The sequence below is a fragment of the Fringilla coelebs genome, assembly GCF_963513975.1.
Source record: "Fringilla coelebs genome assembly, chromosome: 2".
In the NCBI taxonomy this organism is placed as follows: Eukaryota; Metazoa; Chordata; class Aves; order Passeriformes; family Fringillidae; genus Fringilla; species Fringilla coelebs.
The window spans coordinates 112,538,122-112,559,965 of NC_140029.1; the positions used below are offsets into that span (position 1 = coordinate 112,538,122).

General features: G+C 39.8%; 1 protein-coding gene across 2 annotated transcripts in view; it reads left to right on the forward strand.

Annotated features, from left to right (window-relative positions):
* POU2F1 (POU class 2 homeobox 1) overlaps window positions 1-21,844 on the forward strand; it is a gene marked incomplete at its 5' end in the record, with an annotated part of 102,294 nt that overhangs the window by 52,272 nt on the left and 28,178 nt on the right. For both annotated transcript variants that reach the window (XM_084226043.1, XM_084226044.1), the window contains 5 exons: window positions 7,544-7,609; window positions 14,281-14,381; window positions 17,205-17,258; window positions 18,901-19,056; window positions 20,707-20,886. In XM_084226043.1, the coding sequence (XP_084082169.1) occupies window positions 7,544-7,609; window positions 14,281-14,381; window positions 17,205-17,258; window positions 18,901-19,056; window positions 20,707-20,886 (557 nt within the window). The remainder of the gene's footprint in view (window positions 1-7,543; window positions 7,610-14,280; window positions 14,382-17,204; window positions 17,259-18,900; window positions 19,057-20,706; window positions 20,887-21,844) is intronic.

Genomic DNA, 21,844 nt, shown 5'->3' on the forward strand with positions numbered 1-21,844 from the left:
AGCAGAGTGATAAGGCACCATTCCTTCCCAGACATTTTCTTTCCCTACTAGAGCAGAGATTAAAAGACTGTCAGTGGTAAATTTAAACAAACAAACACCAAAAAAAAAAAGGAGCAAAACAGAAAGTGGGTGTTCCATCCTAGAAGTGTTCATGGCCAGGCTGGATGGGGCTTTGAGCAACCTGGTCTAGTGAAAGGTATCCCTGCCCAGGAATCATTAAGGTCCCTTCCAACTCAAACCATTCTATGATTCTATGAGCTTAGAGAAAAGGTAAGATAATAAAATTGACAAAGAATGAAGTGGTCACTGAAAGAATAATTTGGTTTGGGTTTTTTGTGGTGTTTGGTTTTGGTTGGCTGGTTGGTTTGGGGAGGGCTTTTTGTTTATTTTTCTTCTTTTTTTTGGCTAGTTGTTGGTTTGACAGGTCAACACAACAATAATTTTTGACTTCACTTAGGCTGTTAGTGGATGTTACAGCTCCAGTGAAGGTTTGTGGTGAGGGGTTGGTGTTTGTGAGGCAGATCAGCCATGGCCACACGCGTGCCTGATTCTAACGGTCACTTCCTGCACCCTCGGGCCTGCACCTGTGTTCCACCAGCCCAACACCCTCTGGTTTGAGGAGAGCACTGCTGTCCTGCTCTGCTGCTGCCTCAGCTCAGCCACTTGCTTTGTCAGGTGCTTGGTTTGTTACACCACTGGTGTCCAGGCTCTTCCAATAAAGCAAACAGATTATCTCCCAGTGCACTCCAAAAGTATGTATGCAGGAGTGAAGTTTACTGAAGGTCTGTGAACCATGAGTGTGTGCCTCAGAGGTCTCAGTGGGACATGTGAGTGAGTAGAAAACCAAGTTGGAAACAAGGTATTAGGAAAACCTATTCAGCACATGCAGTTGTCTCCCTGTAGTAGGGAGCACCTTCTCCCTCTCTTCTTGCAATCTTTTTCAAGTGTAGATCACTCATGTTAAATATATAGCTGGGAACATCTTGTGTTAAGTAGAGATATGAACCTGAACAGAAGAAGAGGTCAAGCGTGGAAATAAATTCCAGTCAGTACTGGATGATTGAGAAGTCCCTTTTCTCTCACTCCTCTTGTTTGTAGAGGTGGTGCTTGAATTCACTTGAGAAATAAGGAGAAGAAAAGTACAGCTACGGTATTTTAAAGAAAAAAAAGAAAAAAGCCAACTTACTCTTTAAATTCACATTAGCACTTGGAAGTGGGTGGCTCAACCCTCTAATCATCTGCATCATCATACTATCTTTTCCTGATCAGAATATGGAGTAATTAATTTTGTGATGGCCATATCATGTTTATATAAATGTTCTTGCTGTTTAGGACACGAGTTTTTAAGTGGCAAACAAAATATTTGAAATGGTTTAATAGCGCCTCATAGTTAGTCCACTTACTTCTGTGGACCTCTTTTGGAAAAGAAGATTGATTTCTCCATAGACCTAAGCCTCTTCTCAGTTCTCCAGTGCTCCAGTGTACTTTGTGGTCACAGCAGCAAGCGCGTTCTGGTTATTACTGAGTGGTTCAAAGATGCAACGTGGGTGTGACGTGCCCCTTTGAAAAACCATAGCTCTGCAAATAAGCTTTCTTTAGCCATATTGTGTACATGCTTGAAGGGATTAGTAATAGATTTTTGGTTTTTTCTTGGAAGTCATTGGAAAGCAAAAGACTAAATCTATTTTGATTTCACTCGGGATAGATTAATGGGTGTCAAATGTTACACAATACTTGACATATCCACTGCTGCTAAGTTGGCCGTGGCAAAGGGATTACCCGATAATGAATCACCAAGCTCTTTAGCCGTTTAAAGGGAATCGTGCCACTTCCTTGCCCTGGCAGGACTCTCTTCCCTGCCTGGGACCTTGCTGAGACAGTGCGTGTTCGCGTGTGGAAAACTCCACGCAGATGTGCAAGCACCGGCTTGACAGCTTTGTGTTCAGCTTCTACCTTGCTAATTGTTTTCGTGGGATTATTTGGATTGTGTGGAAAGCTTTTTCCAAATCCCCTTTATTACTGATGTTATTGTTGCCAGCAGGAATAAGATTAAAGGTGCTTAAGTCTGTAGAGTTGTTTCTAATTTGTACGTGTCATTTCAGTAGCATTTGAACAGAACTCTGTCTCTTCCCCTCCCTGATCCCCTGTGGTACTGTGCTTGAGTTAGGGCTGAGAAGCCAAGCTATTGGAAGAAAATTCATTTTGTTCCCTAATTATTATGCTGGCACTCGGGAGATAATTTTTCCCTTCATGCACTGCCAATTAATATGCAAATGAGCTGATAAATATTTATACCGTGATTTAAATTATGCAGGGAGCGCTTTCAGTGTACTCTGCAAATGAATTGTTCATGGACTTCAAAGTGCTGGCTGCTGTGCTAACGAGAGGAGATTTGCATAAGGCCCTAATCAGGCGCATACTGATTAAGCTTCATTATGGAAACTGCCAGCTGCAATCTTTGTTTCTATTTTATTACAAAAAGGGGAACTTTTCACGCTTCAGTCGCCTTGACAATGTCAGACACAGCTAGTAGGAGAGACTAAAACTCCACACAGCAACTGAAGTTTCCCTGTTCAGTTGAAGATTGCTATGGTGTAACTGAAGTTGTATTTCTCCCCCCACCTCCCCACTCCCTTTCATGTTCAGTCAGAGCAGTAGTGTAGATTTGATAGAAATTGCCATTCTCCCGTTCCTTGGACTGTCTGAACCTGTAGAGGATACCACAGCAATGCTGGACTGCAGCGACTACGTTCTAGGTGGGTACCAGCTCAGCTCTTTCTTATGGACACCGAGGCTGGGAGATTGACTATGCATAGTGGCTTAATCACATATGCAGAAGGTATTTGTGGGGCTGAAGCTCACCAGTGAATCGGCAGCAAATAGCTGCCTGCTAGATGGATAGCTCGATCTGTACCAGGAAAATACATGCTTTGGTTGGTTTGTTCGTTCGTTTGTTTGTTTTCCTTCTTTTTCCTGGCTCCAGGAGAATTTGTTTCCTTTGCACAGACTTGGGTGATATTAATACAGACCTTTTGCTTTTAGGATTTCAGTCTGAGAAGCATTTGCCTTCTAACAAACACTGGACTTGACTTGTATGTCTGTGTGTTATGCATTTTAAAGCATTAAAATGAATGAGAGGGAGCCTAAGTGTTGAAGGAATTTAGTAACTGTATTGAGCCATTCCACAACAGAATGTATGTTATGTCTGTGTGTTTTTAATATAGCAAGGTTCTTCGTGTGTAACAGAAAATAAGGGGGAGTGCACAGTGGTTGCCATTGATACCGTTGCAAGCTGTGCTTAAGGTTACTGGGATAATATATTTCCTGCACTGAGATTCCATCAGGACTGCAGAACAGACATGCCATAATTCCTTCTTCGTGTCTTTTAAAGTTATTTATAGTAATGGATCATCTCAATTTTACAATAGGCTTTATTTATTTTCAAGGCTTTTCCCCCCGAAGCTCAAAGTGTGTGTGTGTGTGTGTATATATATATATATACACATATATATATACACACACACACACATACATGTATATGGGTTTTTTTTATTCTTTTCATTCCATCATATAAGTTCATGTAAGAACTTATATTTCTAAGTAAAAGAATATTTTTTTGAATGGTAAATTTTAAAGCAGACATTTGAGTATGTTTGTTTCTGAATATTATGTGGTTTTTGAAAATTAATTTCTAAATAATTCTTATGCTGTTTTCACTCACATTAAACTTTGTTTTTCCCATGCACATAAATGAATCATTTTTGCTGGGGCAAATGGAATATTAGGCAGTTCCACTTTAATGGGTGAAAGGAAACAGTTAATGTTATATACCATGTTAAGATTTTCTTTGCTTTGCCAGCTGTGTGCAGCCTTTATAACACTTCAGGTTGGTCCGGTGTCCACTGCTTCTTTCTCCTGAATGCGTTTGGAAATGTTCCTGGGGCTGTGTGAAAGGCTGGCACAGCACTGCCTGGCGACACCTCAGCCCTGCTAGCAGAGTAGCAGCATGGAATGTATTCACTCCTGAGAGTTTGATTTCAATCATGCACCTGCTGCTTTCGATCCATCCTTCTGGGGAGTTAGTTTTTAGATAATGTTGGCAGAAGTTGTAGCCCAGGGCCTTTATTTAAAACCCAAGGAAGATCTAAAGGAAGAAAAAAAGGTGAAGGCATTAAGGCTTGGGGTTTTTTTAGCCCACTTCATTTGTTTATTCTTTTAAGTTTGAAGCAGAAATTGCACGAGCACATATAAACCAAGTAGCCTTTTTATTCAACACAGAATGAATCGGTAGGTTGAGTATCCCGCGGATACGAGCCTGTTTTGCTGGTAGCAGTTTTGTGCTTCAGATGGATGTCATACCATTTGCAATGGAAATAGCTGCATTGTTCTTGATGCTTTACATGCAGAAGGCCCACAGATTGAACAAGAAATAGTCAGCTGGTGAAATAATGGATGCTATCCTTCGCTTGAACCTAAGCACTACCAGAAAGATGTTTCTTCTTCCAACTTGCTGCTTTTTTCAATAGCGGTGTTTGAGGTCTTTGTTATGGATGGATCTTTGCAATAAAATATTCTTCATTTAGACAGGCTTTTGGTAGTTAAGTAAACTTTGTGTATGACTAGTACTAAAAAACCTATTCTAGAGGGATGTATTTTTGCAGCATAGCCTGACAGAAGAATGTGTCCTGGCTTGCTTTTTGGAAAGAGGTCTGTACAGTTATCCACAGCTTTGTGTGACTGAGCAAACTCGCTCATCATGTAGGAAGGCTTCTTGTGTGACCTTCCTCATAGGATGGAACAGTGAATGCCCTGCTCAAGTTCTGTGCACAGGACAGCTGTGTCCCCCCTCTGGGTTTAGTTTGCTTTGCTTATTCTATCATTAGTAGCCTGCACCTTGGCCCTAATACTTCAATTCCTGCAACAAACCAGCAACAGGAGGCCCTCTGTTGTTTTTCTAGCATGAATTTTCTGAAGTGGTTCAGCAAATGGATTCTGTGTTTCTGAAATAACTTTCTCAACCTGTGCTCTTCCCTTTTGTGGTCAGTTGTATCTTGAGTTCAAGCTATTCTTCTGCTCTGGGCTTAAAAATTATATCCTATGTCCAGTAGCCTCATGAGTTAGCCTGGTTTCCACAACCAAATGTATTTGAGTTGTAAGAACTCTTTGCTCATTTTCCTGTTGGATGACGACTCTTCATATTTGTGTCCAAAGCAAAGGACTCCCATTCAGTGTTCTCTAAAGGGAAATTTCAGTAGTCATCTGTGTGTAAAGGAATGACGTAATGCTGCTTATCTAATGCATGTTGCCTATAATCATTCTAAGCAAATGTGCTGTTGCCACAACAAATAAACTCAATTTAAGATATATACAATGTCTAGATAGAAATATAGATCTCTCAGCAGAGAGGGCCAAGTCAAGAGCAGACATTTCCATATAGTCATTGGAACCCATGTTCTGTTTGTAGAGTGTGAATCATGCTATCCAGATGTGGAAAATGACAAAAGAAGGAGCCTGGAAGCAATAGGTTCTGTACCTGCGACCTTAGCAGAGCTCTTGTTTTTTAAGACTCTGAATTTGTAGCTTGAATGTGCTAAGCAGAGGTTGTGAAAAACAAGGCAAAACTTGCTGAAGTGTGGGCCAACAGCACTCAGCTGCAAAGTTTCTCTTCATTCCCTCTCCCTTTCAAAAAGCACATCTGCCTTTATACTAAGGGTAACACTGATAGTCCAGATCTCTTTTACACATGGCTGAACCTTTGAAAGAATTAAGAATAGGCATAGGAACTTTCTGAGAAGAGTTGAGGCTCTGGAGATGTTGTATTAGCTTGTCAGGGGAAGTTTTGTGGTTGTTAAAGTCCTCTGGATTTTCAAGGCTCTCTTGGGTTCACCTGCCACAGTTGTTCATGTGGAAAACAATATTAGTTTTAAAAATATTGATCACAGAATCATAGAATGATTTGGTTTGGGAGGGACCTTAAAGATTGTCCAGTTTCAACCCTCCACCGTCTACCTTGCCCTAGATCAAGTTGCTCAGAACCCCATCCAAACTGGCCTTAAAAACTTTCAGCATCCACCACATCTCTGGGCAACCTGTTCCAGTGGCTCACCACCCTCACAGTAAGAATTTCTTCTAATATCCAGTCCAAATTTGCCCTCTTTCAGTTTAAAGCTATTCTCCCCTGTCACTACATGACCTTCTAAAAATTCTCCAGCTCTCTTGCAGGCTTCTTTAGATACCGGGAGGCTGCTGTAAAGCCTTCATGGAGTCTTCTTCAGGCTCCATAACCCCAACTCTCTCAGCCTTTCCCCATGGCTGAGGTCCTGCAGCCCTCTGATCATCTTGATGGCCTCTGAACTCACTCCAACAGGTTCCTGTCTTTCCTGTGCACTGGTAGCAGCAGGTGATGGCACATGGTAGTACATCTTCTCATTTCCAGCTTTCATGGACTGCCAGGCAGTCTGGGCTTTCTTGGAGCTGTCTGGGGGAAAGATGCAGCACAGTTAATACTGTTCCTGTATTCTTCTTCAGCCTATCGGTATTTTGGAAATCACTGCTTTGATGAGAGTACATGACAGAGGTAACCTTTTAAGCACCTAGTGAGAGAATATCTTGGAGTAAAGGGTTCATTTTAAGCTCATTGAACTTGCTTTTAGCTCATTATGGGAATGGAAGTTTGTGCTCAAGGATTTGCTTACACTTCATTTTATGAGCTGTTCTGTCTTGAGATTCTTTTTGTAATTTTGGTTTGTGATAATGTGGCACACTGGGGTCGGTGGCAAGGAATGAGGAGGTAATAAGCTGGAAAGCTGATGCTGTACACAGAACATCTGTATAGATTCCTATATAAGGAAACTATATTCTCTGTCTGCCATCTGGAGAGGCCCTCTGCATTGCACTGTATTCAGCTGACAGGCTTTGAAACCAGGAACAGACTTTTCAATACATTCATCCAGAGGGAGAAAGAAGAGGAATTATTTTATATTTGTATGGTTTTGCCTGAATGTATAGGCAATATAAAATAACTTAATGTCAATGACATTCCACTAAAATAGAAATGGAGAATTAGGAAAATGGCATCCATTTAATTATAATGACTGAATTTCCTTTCTTTTGTTGGGGTGGGGCAGGGGGAGCAAACACAAGAATAATGCAGGCCATGATGGTCAGACTTAATGTTTTTGAATCTTGGTGTAATCACTGTTCCTTCTTCCCCCCCCTCCTTTTTTTTCTTCTATGACTTTCATTGCATTGAAAATTAAGTTCCTACCTATCATTGCCCTCCAGCATGCTGTCTTTTATTCCCTTAATACCATATTTTCACATATGGGAATAATGTCATAGAAAATTTTGAAATAATATTTATCTGGAAGATTCAGTATTGTGTTCTGGTTTTGGTTGTTCTTTTTTTTTGTGTTATAAATCTAAATTAGGGTAAGGTAATAGCAAATTTCTGCTGTTCTGTACTTCCCTTGAACAAAAAGGTATGAACAGATTTGGGGATTTTTTGCTGTATTGTTTTATCTTTCTTTCTGTTTTAATGCAGACTCAAGAATGAACAATCCGTCAGAAACCAGTAAACCATCGATGGAGAGTGGGGACGGGAACACAGGTAGGAAATGATCAATTGGTGCAGATATATTCTGGTGGAATTGAATGGATATTAAAAGCAAAATTTCTTTACCTATTTAGTGGGATTTTAAAAACCCACAAAACCAAACAAATAAAAACCTTCACCCTTTGATTTGAGAGACCTGGAAATACTTTTGTCATTAACCCTACTGCATCCAGGGCATTATTCATACCTACTTTATTGGAGTACCATCCACACTTTTTATATAAGATTTCCCTTCCCCACTTTTTCTATCTGTAATGTTTCTGATACTACCGAAGCTCTGGTGGCTCTAGCTCTCCATAAACAGTCTAATTTTTTCCTGGCAGAGCATACCTTTGGCACTTCTAACTTCATCGTTTATTTTTGGGTTGAAATTTTCCCTGGCAGATGTGGGCCACTGCCTGATCCTGTTTCCGTTTTAGATTTCATTCAAGCTGTCACAACAGTTCTCAAGAACAAGTCAAATGGAGAAAGCATAATATATCAAAATTTTAAAAAATTTGAGTCAGCTTTTCTGGCTAAAATAGAACCTTGTTAAAATAGAACTGTTTTAGAATAGAACCTTGAAGTTTGGTGGGGAAGAGCAGATTTTGTGTCAGGGCCAATCTGCCTTTTGGCACACTCTTAAGATGTGACCAAATTCTAAGCCATTGAAGAAGCTCATTTAGCCACTATAACTTAACCATGCTACCTCATGCTTTAATTCCTTTCTGGAGGTAATATAATGCTCATTCTGAATGTAAGAGAAATGACAGTCCGAATGCAAAGTAGTTTACCTAGCTCAGAATCTTTTCTCAGCTCAGAATAGCGTTTGGGAAGAGAAAATTCTGATGAGAGGGAACTTGTTGCTTTGAGAGAAGTCTGGTTACATTGTATGAGGAAAACAAGTTTTCTTCTTCATGGTTTGATAATGAGAGTTTTATTTTAAACTCTGGAGTTGTGATGAAGTTAACATTATTTAATTTTCTTTTTCTGAGAGGTTGGATTTTTTATGCCAATATATGGGTTCAGTGAAAAGGAATTGTGCCTGCTTATTAACGCGTGTTTTGTTGCTGGCATCTCAGGTTTTGTAATTGTCATTGTATTTTAATGGGAGAGGTATCAATGTTTTTTCTGCACAGAAGTGTTTTATTATGTATTTAAGAGTTTAGGATTATATAAAACATTATTTCAAAAACATATGGGCCGTAAATATTTCATGATCATAAACAGTATCAAGGGAACAATGGTTTTAAATATCCCTATGGACTCCTTGTAGCTGGAGGATGTGTGTAAACTTCTGAGAAAATTCAGATTTCCCCCCCTGTGTGGCCGCAGTTCCCTGCATGTGCTTTCTCCAGAGCACATTCCCAACACACTTCTTTTAGTGCAACTTTAGCAGTTTCAGCTCAACTGAGCTGGTAAGGAGGAGGATTTGTTTTATTCAAAGGTAATCAGTCAATTATCACAGGAGCATTGCATCTGCTTCAGCAGAATTCTGCTCTCTTAGGCAAATATTTCATCATTGTGAAGTTGGAGGTCATGACATAAAATGGAAGGATTGTAAAGCTGCGTGTAGGTCCTTTCATGTTAAAAGGGGATACAATGACTGTATTTTTTTATACTCCAACATTATGTTAAAGTTAGTTTTTACAAAAGTTTGACTCTGACTGGTGTTTAAAACTTCTGGAATTTTGCTTCTTTAGTTTAAATGTTTCCAGTCTTTCCTTCCAGTTTTGTATCCTGATTTTTAAATTATACGAGCTAAAGTAATCTAGAATTTTTGAGGACTCTCTGTTCTGCAGTCATTGCTTTGTTTTAAAATGCAGTGTTCCTAAACCCCTGGAGATAGTGATTGATGGCATTTGTGATGTTCTTTGGGAGCTCAAGCATCAGTTGTATTAGTCAACTTGGCAGATGTTAGGCTCTGAAAGGAATACTCAAAGAATGTAATTTTAGGCTTCTGATCAGGGTACTTAGATTATGGTTCTGGGCTCAGTGCATACTTGAGTGAAAAGAAGTCAGCTTTCAGCTCGGATGCTGAGGAACTGGAAGTGCCATTGATTTTCTGTCAGTGCTTGTGCTCCCCAGATAATGCCTGATGATGATTTTTATAAACACTCAGAGTTCTTATTTTTGTAACTTTCTCTGTCTGCTTTCCAGTGACATTTGTAAATCACTTGAGTCTGCTGTGTAAACACTAATATTGTATCTTTTAAACTTCAGTGGATGCTTGTTTGGGTCATTCCTGTTTAAAACTGTCGTGAGATGATACGACTTGAAAATGTTAAGAGAAATTACTGTGGAGCGTGCATTTAAATTTGGCAGAGCTGGTGTTCTCAGGAAAAAAAAAAATAACAGTTACCACTGGTTAAAGATGACAACATCAGTAGTTCTCTTATCAGCTAAGCTTCATGGAAGTTAACAAACTTGGGTTTTTTATTTTGAGCTCTGACTATTTAAGAAACATTGTAAAGTCCCCTAATTATATTGGTCACAATACAGTGCCTGAAATATGCTATGACTTAAAATTTTTTGTGCTGACTGGACTTCGCTTTTAAACATCTGAAAAATGAACCCATGTTTCAGACCAATTAAAAACAACCACCAAAACATATGAGTACAGGAGCTGTTGGATGGCTCTTTTCTTAAAAACATGTATTGACCAACTGGTCATCAGTATTGCACAGTTAGAGAAATCTTTTCCAAGCTTCAGTTGTGGGCAGACAGTCTACATAGTATCTGCTAGAGAAAGGGAAAGTAAGAAAAATATCTTACCTTACAGTAAAACCCTTTTGATCTCCTTTTTATAGGTCGCATAAATTTTCCAAAACATCTCAAACTTTTTGTTTGTTTAATGCACTTTCTATTGTAAGAGCTGTGTGAATGCAGAACTGTGAAAGCCAAGGTTATAATGACTATGGAAACTGTACTATTATGATGTTTGTTGACATAGCAGCAAAATAATAATTATTGTAAGTGTAGTATTTGGAAGGATTCTAAGGATACTTGTTTGCGTTGCTTCATTTCCAAAGATTGATTTTCCAGTTTCCATAAGAAGGAAGTCTGTAGGAGAGAGACCATGAACTATTCTTCAACTGCTAAAATCAGGCAATTATCAGGCTGAACTTGGTATTAGGAAACGTGGATAGGGAAGCAACAATTTCTGAGTATTGGGGGTATCTGTCTTTCAGCAGAGGTGGAGAGAGAGAGGTGACCTTGGAAAATATGGCGGTGGTGCTGGGAGATAGCTCCCAGAGCACAGTACAGATACCCAATCCAGCTGGTTTTGAAAACATCCTTCTCCTTGGCTGCCTTCCCTTCTTGAGTTCTTTCTTGCATCTTATTCCACATCTTCCCTGATCTGGAGTTCCTAACTCCTCTTCCTTTCTAATGCAGTTTACAAACTCAGGCTGAAGTCTGATGATTATAATGTGGAATTTTGAGAGTAAATTGTTCTCTTGATTGCAGGTGCAATGTTACTTTGCCTGCTCTACTTTGTCATGCCTTTACCCTCTGCAGGTACAATTCCAAAATGCCATACAATAATCCATGTTCAGTATTTACAGTTCTGTTCCTTTCCCTGGAGTTGCACTGTATAAGTCTTCATCCAAACCAGCTCTGTGAAGTAGCTGAGCACATGGCTGAATTTTTGCTAGAATTTAAATATGCTTGGGTTACACTGGACCTCAGTTGTAAGGATGAAATTCCATCCCATAGCTGGCTGGGGGTGGAGCACCCAGACCAAAACAAACTCTGCTGGTGGACTACCAGAAGGGGCAGAACAGGGAGCTGTTCCAGATGGAGCTGGAACCAAGAAGAAAGGAGAGATGGGACATGGAGAGTTCCCACTCTTTTTGGGCTGTTTTTGGTGTTGGTGAGCTCTAGCAGTTATGGAAGTTGGGATGAACATGGAAAATACATTAATACCCTAGACTTTTACAATTAGGATGCATATGATTGTATCTGCCATGTCCGTTAATCATCACAGGGTTTTGTATTTAACTCTTACCTTGAGCAAAAGTGGCATTCTGGTCCTTTCGTGTCCTTGCAATGTGCTGACCTTCCGCCTCTGGCAGCTTTATTATCCAGCTTCTTATCAGATTTCTTGGATTCCATGGGAGTGGTGCCACATCCTACTGAGCACCTTAAAAGCAAGGCCTCTCATATGCTAGACTCACTTCATTTTCCTTGCTCTTCTTCAAAAGACATAGGCATCCTGTGATAAATGCAAGCAGCCAGGGTAGCATTCCTTCCAAAATTAAGGCTTCATCCAGAGGGGAAGAGACATTGTGCTTCCAGACACTAAAGAGAGTTTAAGATGTAAGTAGTAGAACAGAGAGTAAGCAGGTGTGATGTGGATTTTTTCACCCTGAGTTTGGTTTTGGGAGGCCTGGGAAGAGGGAGTTGATGTCTTTCAATTTAAATTGATTTAAATTTAAACTGATCTCTTTGAATTTGAAGAAAATGTTGTTTTCTCTGAGTTGTTCCCCTAAGTTGTTTGTTGGGAGCCATGAAGATTTTAAGCTCAGTCTTGGAGCTCACTTTCTTCTAAACTATCACCTAGGAGGCTTTTTTCAGATTTCCATCTTAAGAAATGCTAACTGGAGCATTTCTTCAGCACACTTGCACAGTAGTGCTCTTTTAACATGGTATCATGATTTTTGAGGCTCTTTTTGGAAGATAGTTAACTAGAATAGCTTCACCTGTTTACCTAAGGTGAGGCCTGCAGCTGGTTCTCTCAGAAGCAGATAATTTTTTAGCCCCCCACAAGTTTCCTATTGGAATGAGGAGTATTTGCCCTCCAGTAGGTTTTCTTATCTGTATTTTTTTTCATTCCCTGACCATTGAAAAGTAATTCAAAACCTTTGATTAAATGAGGAGTGGTAGGTTGTTTCCTCTGACTTATGGTAGCTATTTGTCAGGAATTATTTTTATATATTTAGCCAACTACTTTTTCATTCCCTTTGTATTTCTGCATGGAGAGAATTCTGAAGTTTACTGGAAAGAATGAAGATAGATGAGATTCTTCTGGTTCTTTCCAGCAGACCTTCTTATATACTGTTCTTTGGAGAAAGGCAACCAAGTTGCATTCCTTCCGGAGCAATTCAGACCAGTGAGAGGCCCTGTATTCACTTGCAGTTGGAATTCTAGACTAATTAAGCAAAATAATTTGATGCAGTTTAAAATTAGAATATTTTTAATACATTTGTGGATCTTTGGCTGCATGTATGTCTCTTAAGTTTGTAAACCTTGGCCCAAAGCATAGAATTGAAAACTTGGGAGTCAACCAAATCTTTCCACACAGAGCCCCCACCAAAGATGCATCAAAAGGCCACCCTAGGTGTGCTTCACATGGATGGTAGAAAGCTTGATATTATGTCAGTGTTTAATTGGACAGTGGTTTAGTCTTTGGAAATGTGACCTGTGTAAGCTGTTTGCAGGTCAAAATAGCAGTGTGAGGTATTGGACAGTCGATTTTACTAATCACATTTTATGCCTGCTTGCTTTTGCAGATGTTTCACAAGGAGTAGCAACCACCTGTTGTTGTTCAACAACTGTGACTCTTTTGCTCAGTAGATAACCTAGGTTTTTATGGCAAAGAATGTAGATGACGGAAGGAATTTTGAAGTAGGAGCTAGTATGCACACCTGCCTGTGGGCGCTGAACAAAATCTGATTGTCATGATGAATAAACATGCAAGTCTAAAGCTGGTTTAGCTTCATTTCAGTCATGCAATTTTAAAGATTGCATCATCTGTTTTAGAAATTCCTTGCAGCTCAACACACTTGGAGTCTCCCTTCCTGTGGGTAGTAACAAAAAAAAACTCACTTGTTTTTTTCTTTTTCTTCTCACACCGAAATTATTTTGTAGTAATTGGGAGGTTTTCATGTCTTCCGAGCAGTTTAGGAAAAGATTGCAAAAATGTAGGAAAATAACCAGGTTTTAGTTACATGAGAGTAAGTGAAGAAGCAAAAGCGAGCCAAGGCAGTTATCTTACCTAGTGAGACCTCTGAACAAACTTTAACAGAAATGTAGAGGAGTAATTTCTGGGAAGAGTAAAACTGTGGCCCATAAGTGCTGTATATAGATGAGACTTGTGTTTTTATCACGTGTTATTTTACCTGTCTTTTAGGAAAGGTGGCTTTTATATGGACCTTGCTGTTGGCACTTTCTGAATTTGAAGTTAGTCTTCAGCTATTGGATAGGGGGTGCGTGGAGAATGGAAACACAGTTTAATCCCAGCAGCAAGCACCCATTTGGTTCTCAAACTGTTTAGAGAGCGATGGGGTAGTAGTGTACATAGAAACACAGGTTATAGAATTGTTTAGGTGGGAGAAGACCTTTAAGATCATCAAGCCCAACTGTTAATGCTGCCAAGTCCCCCTTTAAGCCATGTCCCTAAGTGCCACATCTGTACATCTTTTAAATATCTTCAGGGTTCACAGATAGATGATGGAAGCTAAAAAAATATGATGTTGATTTTGTTCAGCTGACAAATGCTCTATTACTGAAGCCTCAACACTGCTTCCCACCCCACTTTCACTAAAAAAATGCAATTCTTCTTACTCTCTGAGTGGTTTTTTACTCTGTAATGTTGAGAGACTAGCAGGAAAGTTGGAGCATTAATTGTTATTCCACTTACTAAAAGCAGTAATTAATTGTTTTCAATATCTCTCTTTCTCCAGGCACGCAAACAAATGGCCTGGACTTTCAAAAGCAGCCTGTGCCTGTCGGAGGAGCAATCTCTACAGCCCAGGCCCAGGCCTTCCTTGGGCACCTTCATCAGGTAAGAGAAGAGACGTTTCAAACAGAGGAGACTCAGCTGCCCTGGTGTGCTCGATGTTCTCTCTTTCTGTGAATGATGGGGAGTAATTTATTAGAACATAAATCTGGGTACACCACCTAGTTAACGAGCGTGGATGGGAAAAGTCCTAATTGTGGCATTCACTTCATTGCATTAAGCTGCAGAACATGTCAGGATAGGGTGAGACCTCTTTGGGAGAACAACAAATCACATTTTTGGGGACTTGAGAATGCCTGAATGTTGTGGTGTAGTTTTGAGTAGGTTTTTTGTTTGTTTGCTTTGTTGTTGTTTTAACCTTAATAGAGAGACCACATTGAAAGGCAAGAAAAAATTTAAATCTTTTAGGAAAGTATTGTATTGGCCTAATGGCTGCCAAGGTTACAAAACTGTCACTTGTCTAGCTAAAAACACTCTTACAGATTAACTACAAAAAAGTTGATTGTACTTACTAAGCATATATGGCTTATGAGGTTTTCTTTTTTTACAAAAAAGTTATTTCAGTGACCTGTTTGTCAGATGATATTCAGACTTCTAATACTATCCCTCTGTTCTGCTGCTGCTGTGTTTAGGGAATCAAAGCTGAACTTCAGATGCAGGCTGAAGCAAAATGGGGCATCCCTAGGTGAAGAGAAGTATAAGGGGCATTTTTTTTGTAGTTTTTTTATCTGTTCGCACTTGATATATGAAAACAAATGTCCTAATTTCTTTCCCTTCCTCTGCACCAAGTTAAACTTTAAAATACTGTACCTAATTGGATGACCTTGAATGTTTGAGGTCTGAGGTTGCACAGTTATTGTGGTATAATTGAAGTACTGAAGCTTTTATGCCCTCTTTTAAGAGCTCTGAACAGCCGTTTTATTGTATGGAACATTCCACACGTCTTGTCACATAATTGCAATTTTCCTAGCAGATTGGTTTATATAGGACTAAGGGAGTGCCACTGTTTGAATTTGCTGAACCAATAGGCTGTTGTAGGCTGCCTTTATGTGGAAAGAAGCTGACTAGTTTTTATGGCTTGCCAGTGTGTGTTTAACATGGAGACAGATACAGCTGTTCTGCAGAATTCTGTTTGTTTTAGTCTTCGTTTTGTTCTATAGATTGACCCAGGACAGTAATTGGGTTTTGCACAGTGCTTTATCCTGCTTTGGAAATTTATTTATTTAAACAGTTGTCAGGATCTTTATAACTTCATGTTTGATAAAGTGTGATTCATTTCTTGAAACTGGTTCAAAGGAAAGTCTCAGGTATTCTTTTATTCACCTGCAGGTGTGTGGGAATCTATTGTCAATCTGTCCTCTTGTAGTGAGGCTGCTGTTAGTGGGGTGTTATTCAACCTTAACACGCAGCGCTTTGCTCTAGACTAATGCAAAATACTGGGCTGTAGGCAGCATTCAGCATTTCTAATTTGGAAATGCTGGCTGTGTGGTGAAAGGGACGTCCAAATTGCATTCACAGAGATTTTCAGGAATGTGCTGGCTGTACCTGAGCAATCAATATGTATTTGTAGTCTTTTATGTGGTGTTTGTGTAATTTTAAAGTATTATTTTGAGTATATCGTTTGGATGTCAAGGTGGTGTTATTTAGGCTATTCTCTGCTGTTAATCCATGGTAAAAGCACAGATTATGTCGACTGTGTCAAACTGTATTTTGCTTCTGATGAGGACGGGCTTTCTGGGAGTGTTTGCTTTGATGTAGATCATGCTTACTATGTGTAGTGCCTTCATCTAAAGCGGTAGGAAATATTTCCAAAGTGACTCTTCCAAGGTTGCCTGTTCAAATATTCAGTTATTAATTTCATGTACTGCAGTTTCTCCTGTGCCTGAAAATATGTGGATTTCTCTATGTGGGGACCATATAGAGGTCCTCCATCTAGAGGCAAGAGTGCTATATCTTGCTTTGCTTTATTGTATCCTTACATGTCACCTGGTTTTCAAATGAGCAGTCATTTTCAAATGTGTCCAGAGATGGAATTCTCTACAGGCTGTTACTCTGACCTTTAAAAGTGTTGCTAATTAATTACAGAACATTCCTTCTTTATAACTGGGGGTGCTGGTAGAAACAAGGTGAGACTGATTCAAATAGGTTTCAGTAAATGAAAAGATAGCATTTTTTGTACGTTTTCCTCATTAGAGATAAAAAAGCACTTCAAAAAATCTCGCTTTCTGAATCATCCATTTTTCCTTGCTCACCCACAAGACCACCTTTGGGCCTGTTAATAACAAACATCGAATTCAAGTTTTAAGTATACCTGAATCAATACAGCCTTTGTGAAGTGTCTCCGGTGCTCTGCATTGAGATCTTCTTTTCAGTAGCTGAGGGCTGCAAATACTTGAATGGGTTAATTTGAGGAAGCGTGGTTATGCTCTGGGTTCTGTGCTGTGCACATGCTTGCTCATATCAGAAAGCTGGTGAGTGCAGTGTTGGGGTAAGACCCATTCTGAAATGGGAGTAGGATGACGATGAGTGGAGCTTAATGCTCTGCCCTGGAGCCTGGATTTTTCCAGCAGGAATAGGACTAGTTGGCATGTCCAGTTCAATATGCTCTGTTTCAACTCCATCCATAATATCTACATCCTTAGGCAGGGATACCTTCAGTAAGAGGTAGATGAACAACATCGTGAAAGAGTCTTACACATCTGTTTCAGCCTGGAGTACAACCCCTATTCCACTGATTCAGGTGGTAGAGGGGCATGCTCTGTTCTTGGGGGAGTTTTTTTGGAATGTGGGTGGGGAGATTGTTCTTTTTACATTATTAGTTTTCGGTGGATTCTACATTATTTCATTTCCATTTTTGCACTGTTGTAGGTCCAGCTCGCTGGAACAAGTTTACAGGCTGCTGCTCAGTCCTTAAATGTACAGGTAAAGACAGTTACCTTCTGCTGCTCATCCTTCTCTCATCCAAACAGCATCAGTAGAGATAGTTCTTAACCTATGATACATTACTCAGTTTTCTCAGTCTGACTGGTTTGGCAAGTGATAATAGGTATGAAGGAATAACACTTCTACAACTGTAAATCAGGTTCAGGATTTGTAAGCATTCAGGCTCTGGAGTTGTTTAAAACATGGAGTGACCATAACTTAATGCTGAATTTTAGTCAGGTGTGGTATCATGCAAACCTTAAAACTCCAGGAATATTTCATGTTCTTCTGTTTATTAACTTGCTTTAAACACATAGTGGGTATTACTTAGCAATTTGTCCTTACTTCTGGTAACTGAATATGGGAATATAACATAGCATCAACTATATAATATGGCTAGTTCAGACTGCTTGTGTAAACAACACACAGCGATTTCAAAGTCAGAGTAATTGTTGTTTAATAATGTACGTGCGACAACAAAGCTTTCAAACTTTCCTATGATGCTGAACACTTCAGTTTATCTGTTAACATTCTACTTCCTCTCTGTACTATATTAAGGGGCAAGGGATGCAGTTTTATTGAAAACTGGTTTCAGTATTGCATGTTATTAAAGAATGTAGGTAGTGCATTACATGAAATGCAATAGAATGTGGACCCACTTATACATAATAACAATTTGGAAAGAAGAGGAGGTATAGTGACCTTCCTTTCTAAGAGGAAGGAGGCAGAAAATTGCCTTGGTTGCCATGGTAAACTTCCATCCCTGAGAGAGATGTTGGCAAACAGGCTGTATCTCCAGTGCAGAATGTTTACAGTCCTGTGCTGTAATTATCACTCAATGACTGGCAGAATTAATCAGAGCCTTTATGTTAATTAGCCTGCTCTGCAGTCCCCAAAACAGGTGGTGGAAAATATGCAAATCTATGCAGAATTGTAATGTTCTGCATAACCAGTTTTAATTATCATAAAACTCTCTCCCCCTCTTCATGCACTTGCATTTCCTCCCTCATGTCTTCACAATTTCTTCTTTAAAAAAAAAAAACAACAAACAACCAAGCCACAAAAATAAATCAAAATAAACTTGAATCTTTTAAAATAAAGCATTCAATTAAATAAATGCACTGAGTATCTAAAAGCACTGTATATGTTATATATCTTGCTGTAGGTAGAGAAACCTGTGAGGATTTTTCAAAAAGGTTCTATATAAACCAACAGTATGATGACTTAGAGGTAAAGGATGGAGATAGAGAAAATGGAAACACAGTCTCCTTTCCCTCGTTCCATTGTTCAGGATTTTAGGCAATGAATAATTTTAACAACCTTCTCTTTCTTCATGGTGAAAGGTAGCATCAGCGTCAGTTGCACTGTGTAAAATTAAGTGGGACCTGAAGATAATGTCAGGGAGTTACAGGAGACCAGAGAGTCTCTTTGTTTTGTTTAAGCTGCATTACCTACAGACGTGTTTCAGCAATCGTAGCTGAGATGGTGGGCACACAGAGCCATTGCTTAAACACACTCTTAAAATAAACCCAAGGGCTTTTCGTATGCAGATGAAAGATTTTTATTGTGCAGTGTTGAGATAGCAGCGTCATACATTAACATCTGTTTTACACTATAAAGAGTTGTATTTTTTTTTGACTAGTCTAAATCTAATGAAGAATCTGGGGACTCTCAGCAGCCAAGCCAGCCTTCCCAGCAGCCTTCAGTGCAGGCGGCCATACCCCAGACCCAGCTCATGCTGGCCGGAGGACAGATCACCGGGGTAAGAGTTACCCAGGGATGCTGCAGTCCCACACAGGTATCGTTGAGGGGCGCTGCAACTGCCTTTAATGTAGTATGAACTTCAGTGGAAGGGGCAACAGATGATATTTTGCTAGAAAAATAAGCGGACTGTAATATTTGGGGTTTGTCCCTAAGTATTTGTTTCCCAACATCAGCAACAAAGAATTCTTTCTCTCTGTTCTCAGTATCCCTTTTGACCCTGCAATGAAATTAAAACCTGTTGTTTTACAACAGTTACAAATGAGGCAGTCACTGATGTCACAAAGAGAAATTTTATTTTTTTTCAAGATTAAAACGAGGCATGGGAGACCAAGACTGAATCTTATAGCTGGATGAAGAACAAAAATTATGGGAATTGTTAATTTTTCCTCTTCTCAAACACATTTCTTTTTAAGTAACTCTATTAGTACTTTCCTTAAACCTGTTGAACCCTTTTGTTCTAACCTACTGATTTTGAGGGGTTTTTAATTGCAATACTTTGGGAGTATATATGGGATAATTGTTGGTTTAGACTTTCTGGTGTTTCTGAATTGTTGTAATGGCTTTCAGTCATTTCAAAAAAGGGCAAGTTTTGTGAATGGACTGGTTAAAGAATTTGCTTCCCCATAATCAGCTTTGCAGTATAAGAGTTTGTGTGTTAATAAGCTTAGGGCAGTCGTTCTGACAATGTATTTTTGATTTGAAGTGTTAGGTTAGATCATCCCTACACTTGCATGAAATGACTCCTTAATGTCAGGCTCAATTGTTAAATCTTCTCCTATGTAAATACTATGTTACTATGTAAATAAACATCCTATTTAGTTTTCAGTTAAGCATTGAAAGTTTTAAAAGTGAGGCTGTTTCGATATGTTGTTAAAACCTGGCATATTTTATTATTTTTTGTATTCTCAGAAAATACTGGTTTGTTTTAATTCCTGATTGTCTGCTGTAGTGAAACATTCAAAACTCCAGGCCTATGCAGATACGGGTTGTAGTAAATATGGGCATCAAGATTCATTTACATGTAAAGGAGAGACTGCTGCCACCTGTTCCACAGAGATAATGTGTGCTTGGGAAAGGGAAGGGATGTAAAGTTGCCAACTCTATTCTATTAAAAAAAAAAAAGGCAGATGGGGAGACTTGGAGAGAAACAAATGGAGCTCATGTTCTTTACTTATATCTTAGGGCATAATGGAAATGATGGAATATGGCAGGGATTCATGCTAATGTGAAGCAGCTGGGGCGTTATCAGTTTGTTCAGTAGCCATAGCCAGCATTCCTGCTTCACATTCATCTGGCTAATCACTTGCTGTTCTGCTGGGTGTAAATTTCCTTTCAAATCCTGGCAATACTGATTCTTTTCTTTTGCTTGCTACTTAATTGCTTTTTCCCTGAAACTCCTGGTAGAGTTGTGAGGAAACTTTGGAGCAGAGTTAGGTTCCATAAGTTCCAGTAAGTGCAAATGTTGGTGGTGGTGCAGTTTGGTTTGTGTCAGGCCTCTGCTAGGTTGGTTCCCACACTGTATCGAATAGCCAGCTGTCCTTCCTTAAGGCCAGAGCCCTCGGCCAGTTAGTGGAATAGCCCTAGGACTGCCTGGTTAACATAAGTAGTACTGAGCTATCTAATGACTTTGTAGCTGAAGTGGCTCTTCCCATTATTAATGGCTGTGTTTTCTAATTGTTTATAGCTCACGTTGACGCCAGCCCAGCAACAGTTATTGCTCCAACAGGCGCAGGCCCAGTTGCTGGCGGCTGCAGTGCAGCACTCAGCCAGTCAGCAGCACAGCGCTGCTGGTGCCACCATCTCGGCCTCTGCTGCAACGCCGATGACGCAGATCCCTCTATCTCAGCCAATACAGATTGCACAGGTGAGCCTTGAGGCTTGAGAGGGTGGAAAACAAAAGAGGTTTTTGACTGATTGCACCATTCGAATAAAATTTGTTGTTCCTCTCTCAGTGAGTTGCTAGAGTCCTCGAGCATTGTTAGTCTTTCCTCGTGCATTGTTGGATGATGAGGTTGAAGTTTGATAGTCTTAGCAAGGAATGTGTGCCAGCTGCTCCTCAGTTCCACTGGGCTTCTGAGTTTGTACCAGAGTCTGAGTAGATGCTGTGTTTTCTGAATTTTCCTCGTAGTTAGCGTGAGAAAGGAGAAAAAAGGGGTATGGAAAGATGCCCACAGAAGTTGCACTTGTTGAGACCTGGATGGGTAGTGATGCCTGTGTATCAAAAAGGATGCCTGTCAGACCCAAATGGTGCTTGTTAGAAGCAAAATGACAGAGCTGGAGAATGGCAGTTTGACTTGACCCGTTTGTGTGCTATTTTGGCTTGGTGTTTAATGCTGCAGGTTCCGTGACAAAGAATGGGCACTCCTATGTGTCTGGAGAAAACCTTGGAGAATGAGTCTGGTGTTGGAATCTGTCCAGTCTTGTGGTCTGGTACTAAAGACTTGTCAGTTCTGAAGGACTGCTTGCTGTGGATGTTCTGCTTACTAGAACCAGTGAGGAACCTCCTGGGTCTTCCAGGACTGGCTTAATTCAGTGTGGAGATTGCAGTGGCACTAACTCTGTGCTTAGTGTATGTAGTGTGGAAAATCCTTAGACCTGTGGACAAGGATAATCAAATGTGCAGCTTAGACATCTTGAGTACTATGAGTAGGTGATTGTCTTGCTCATGCTGAGGTCCATCTTCCCATAGATTAAAGCTCTTGGTACATAGTATCAGTTTTCTTAGTCTAGCTGTGCAAAGTGTGTGGGGTATATAATCTTCAAAGTTGCTGCTTCATAGAGTAAACCAAGTTCTTTAAGACTGTCTAATGCTTTCTGTTCAG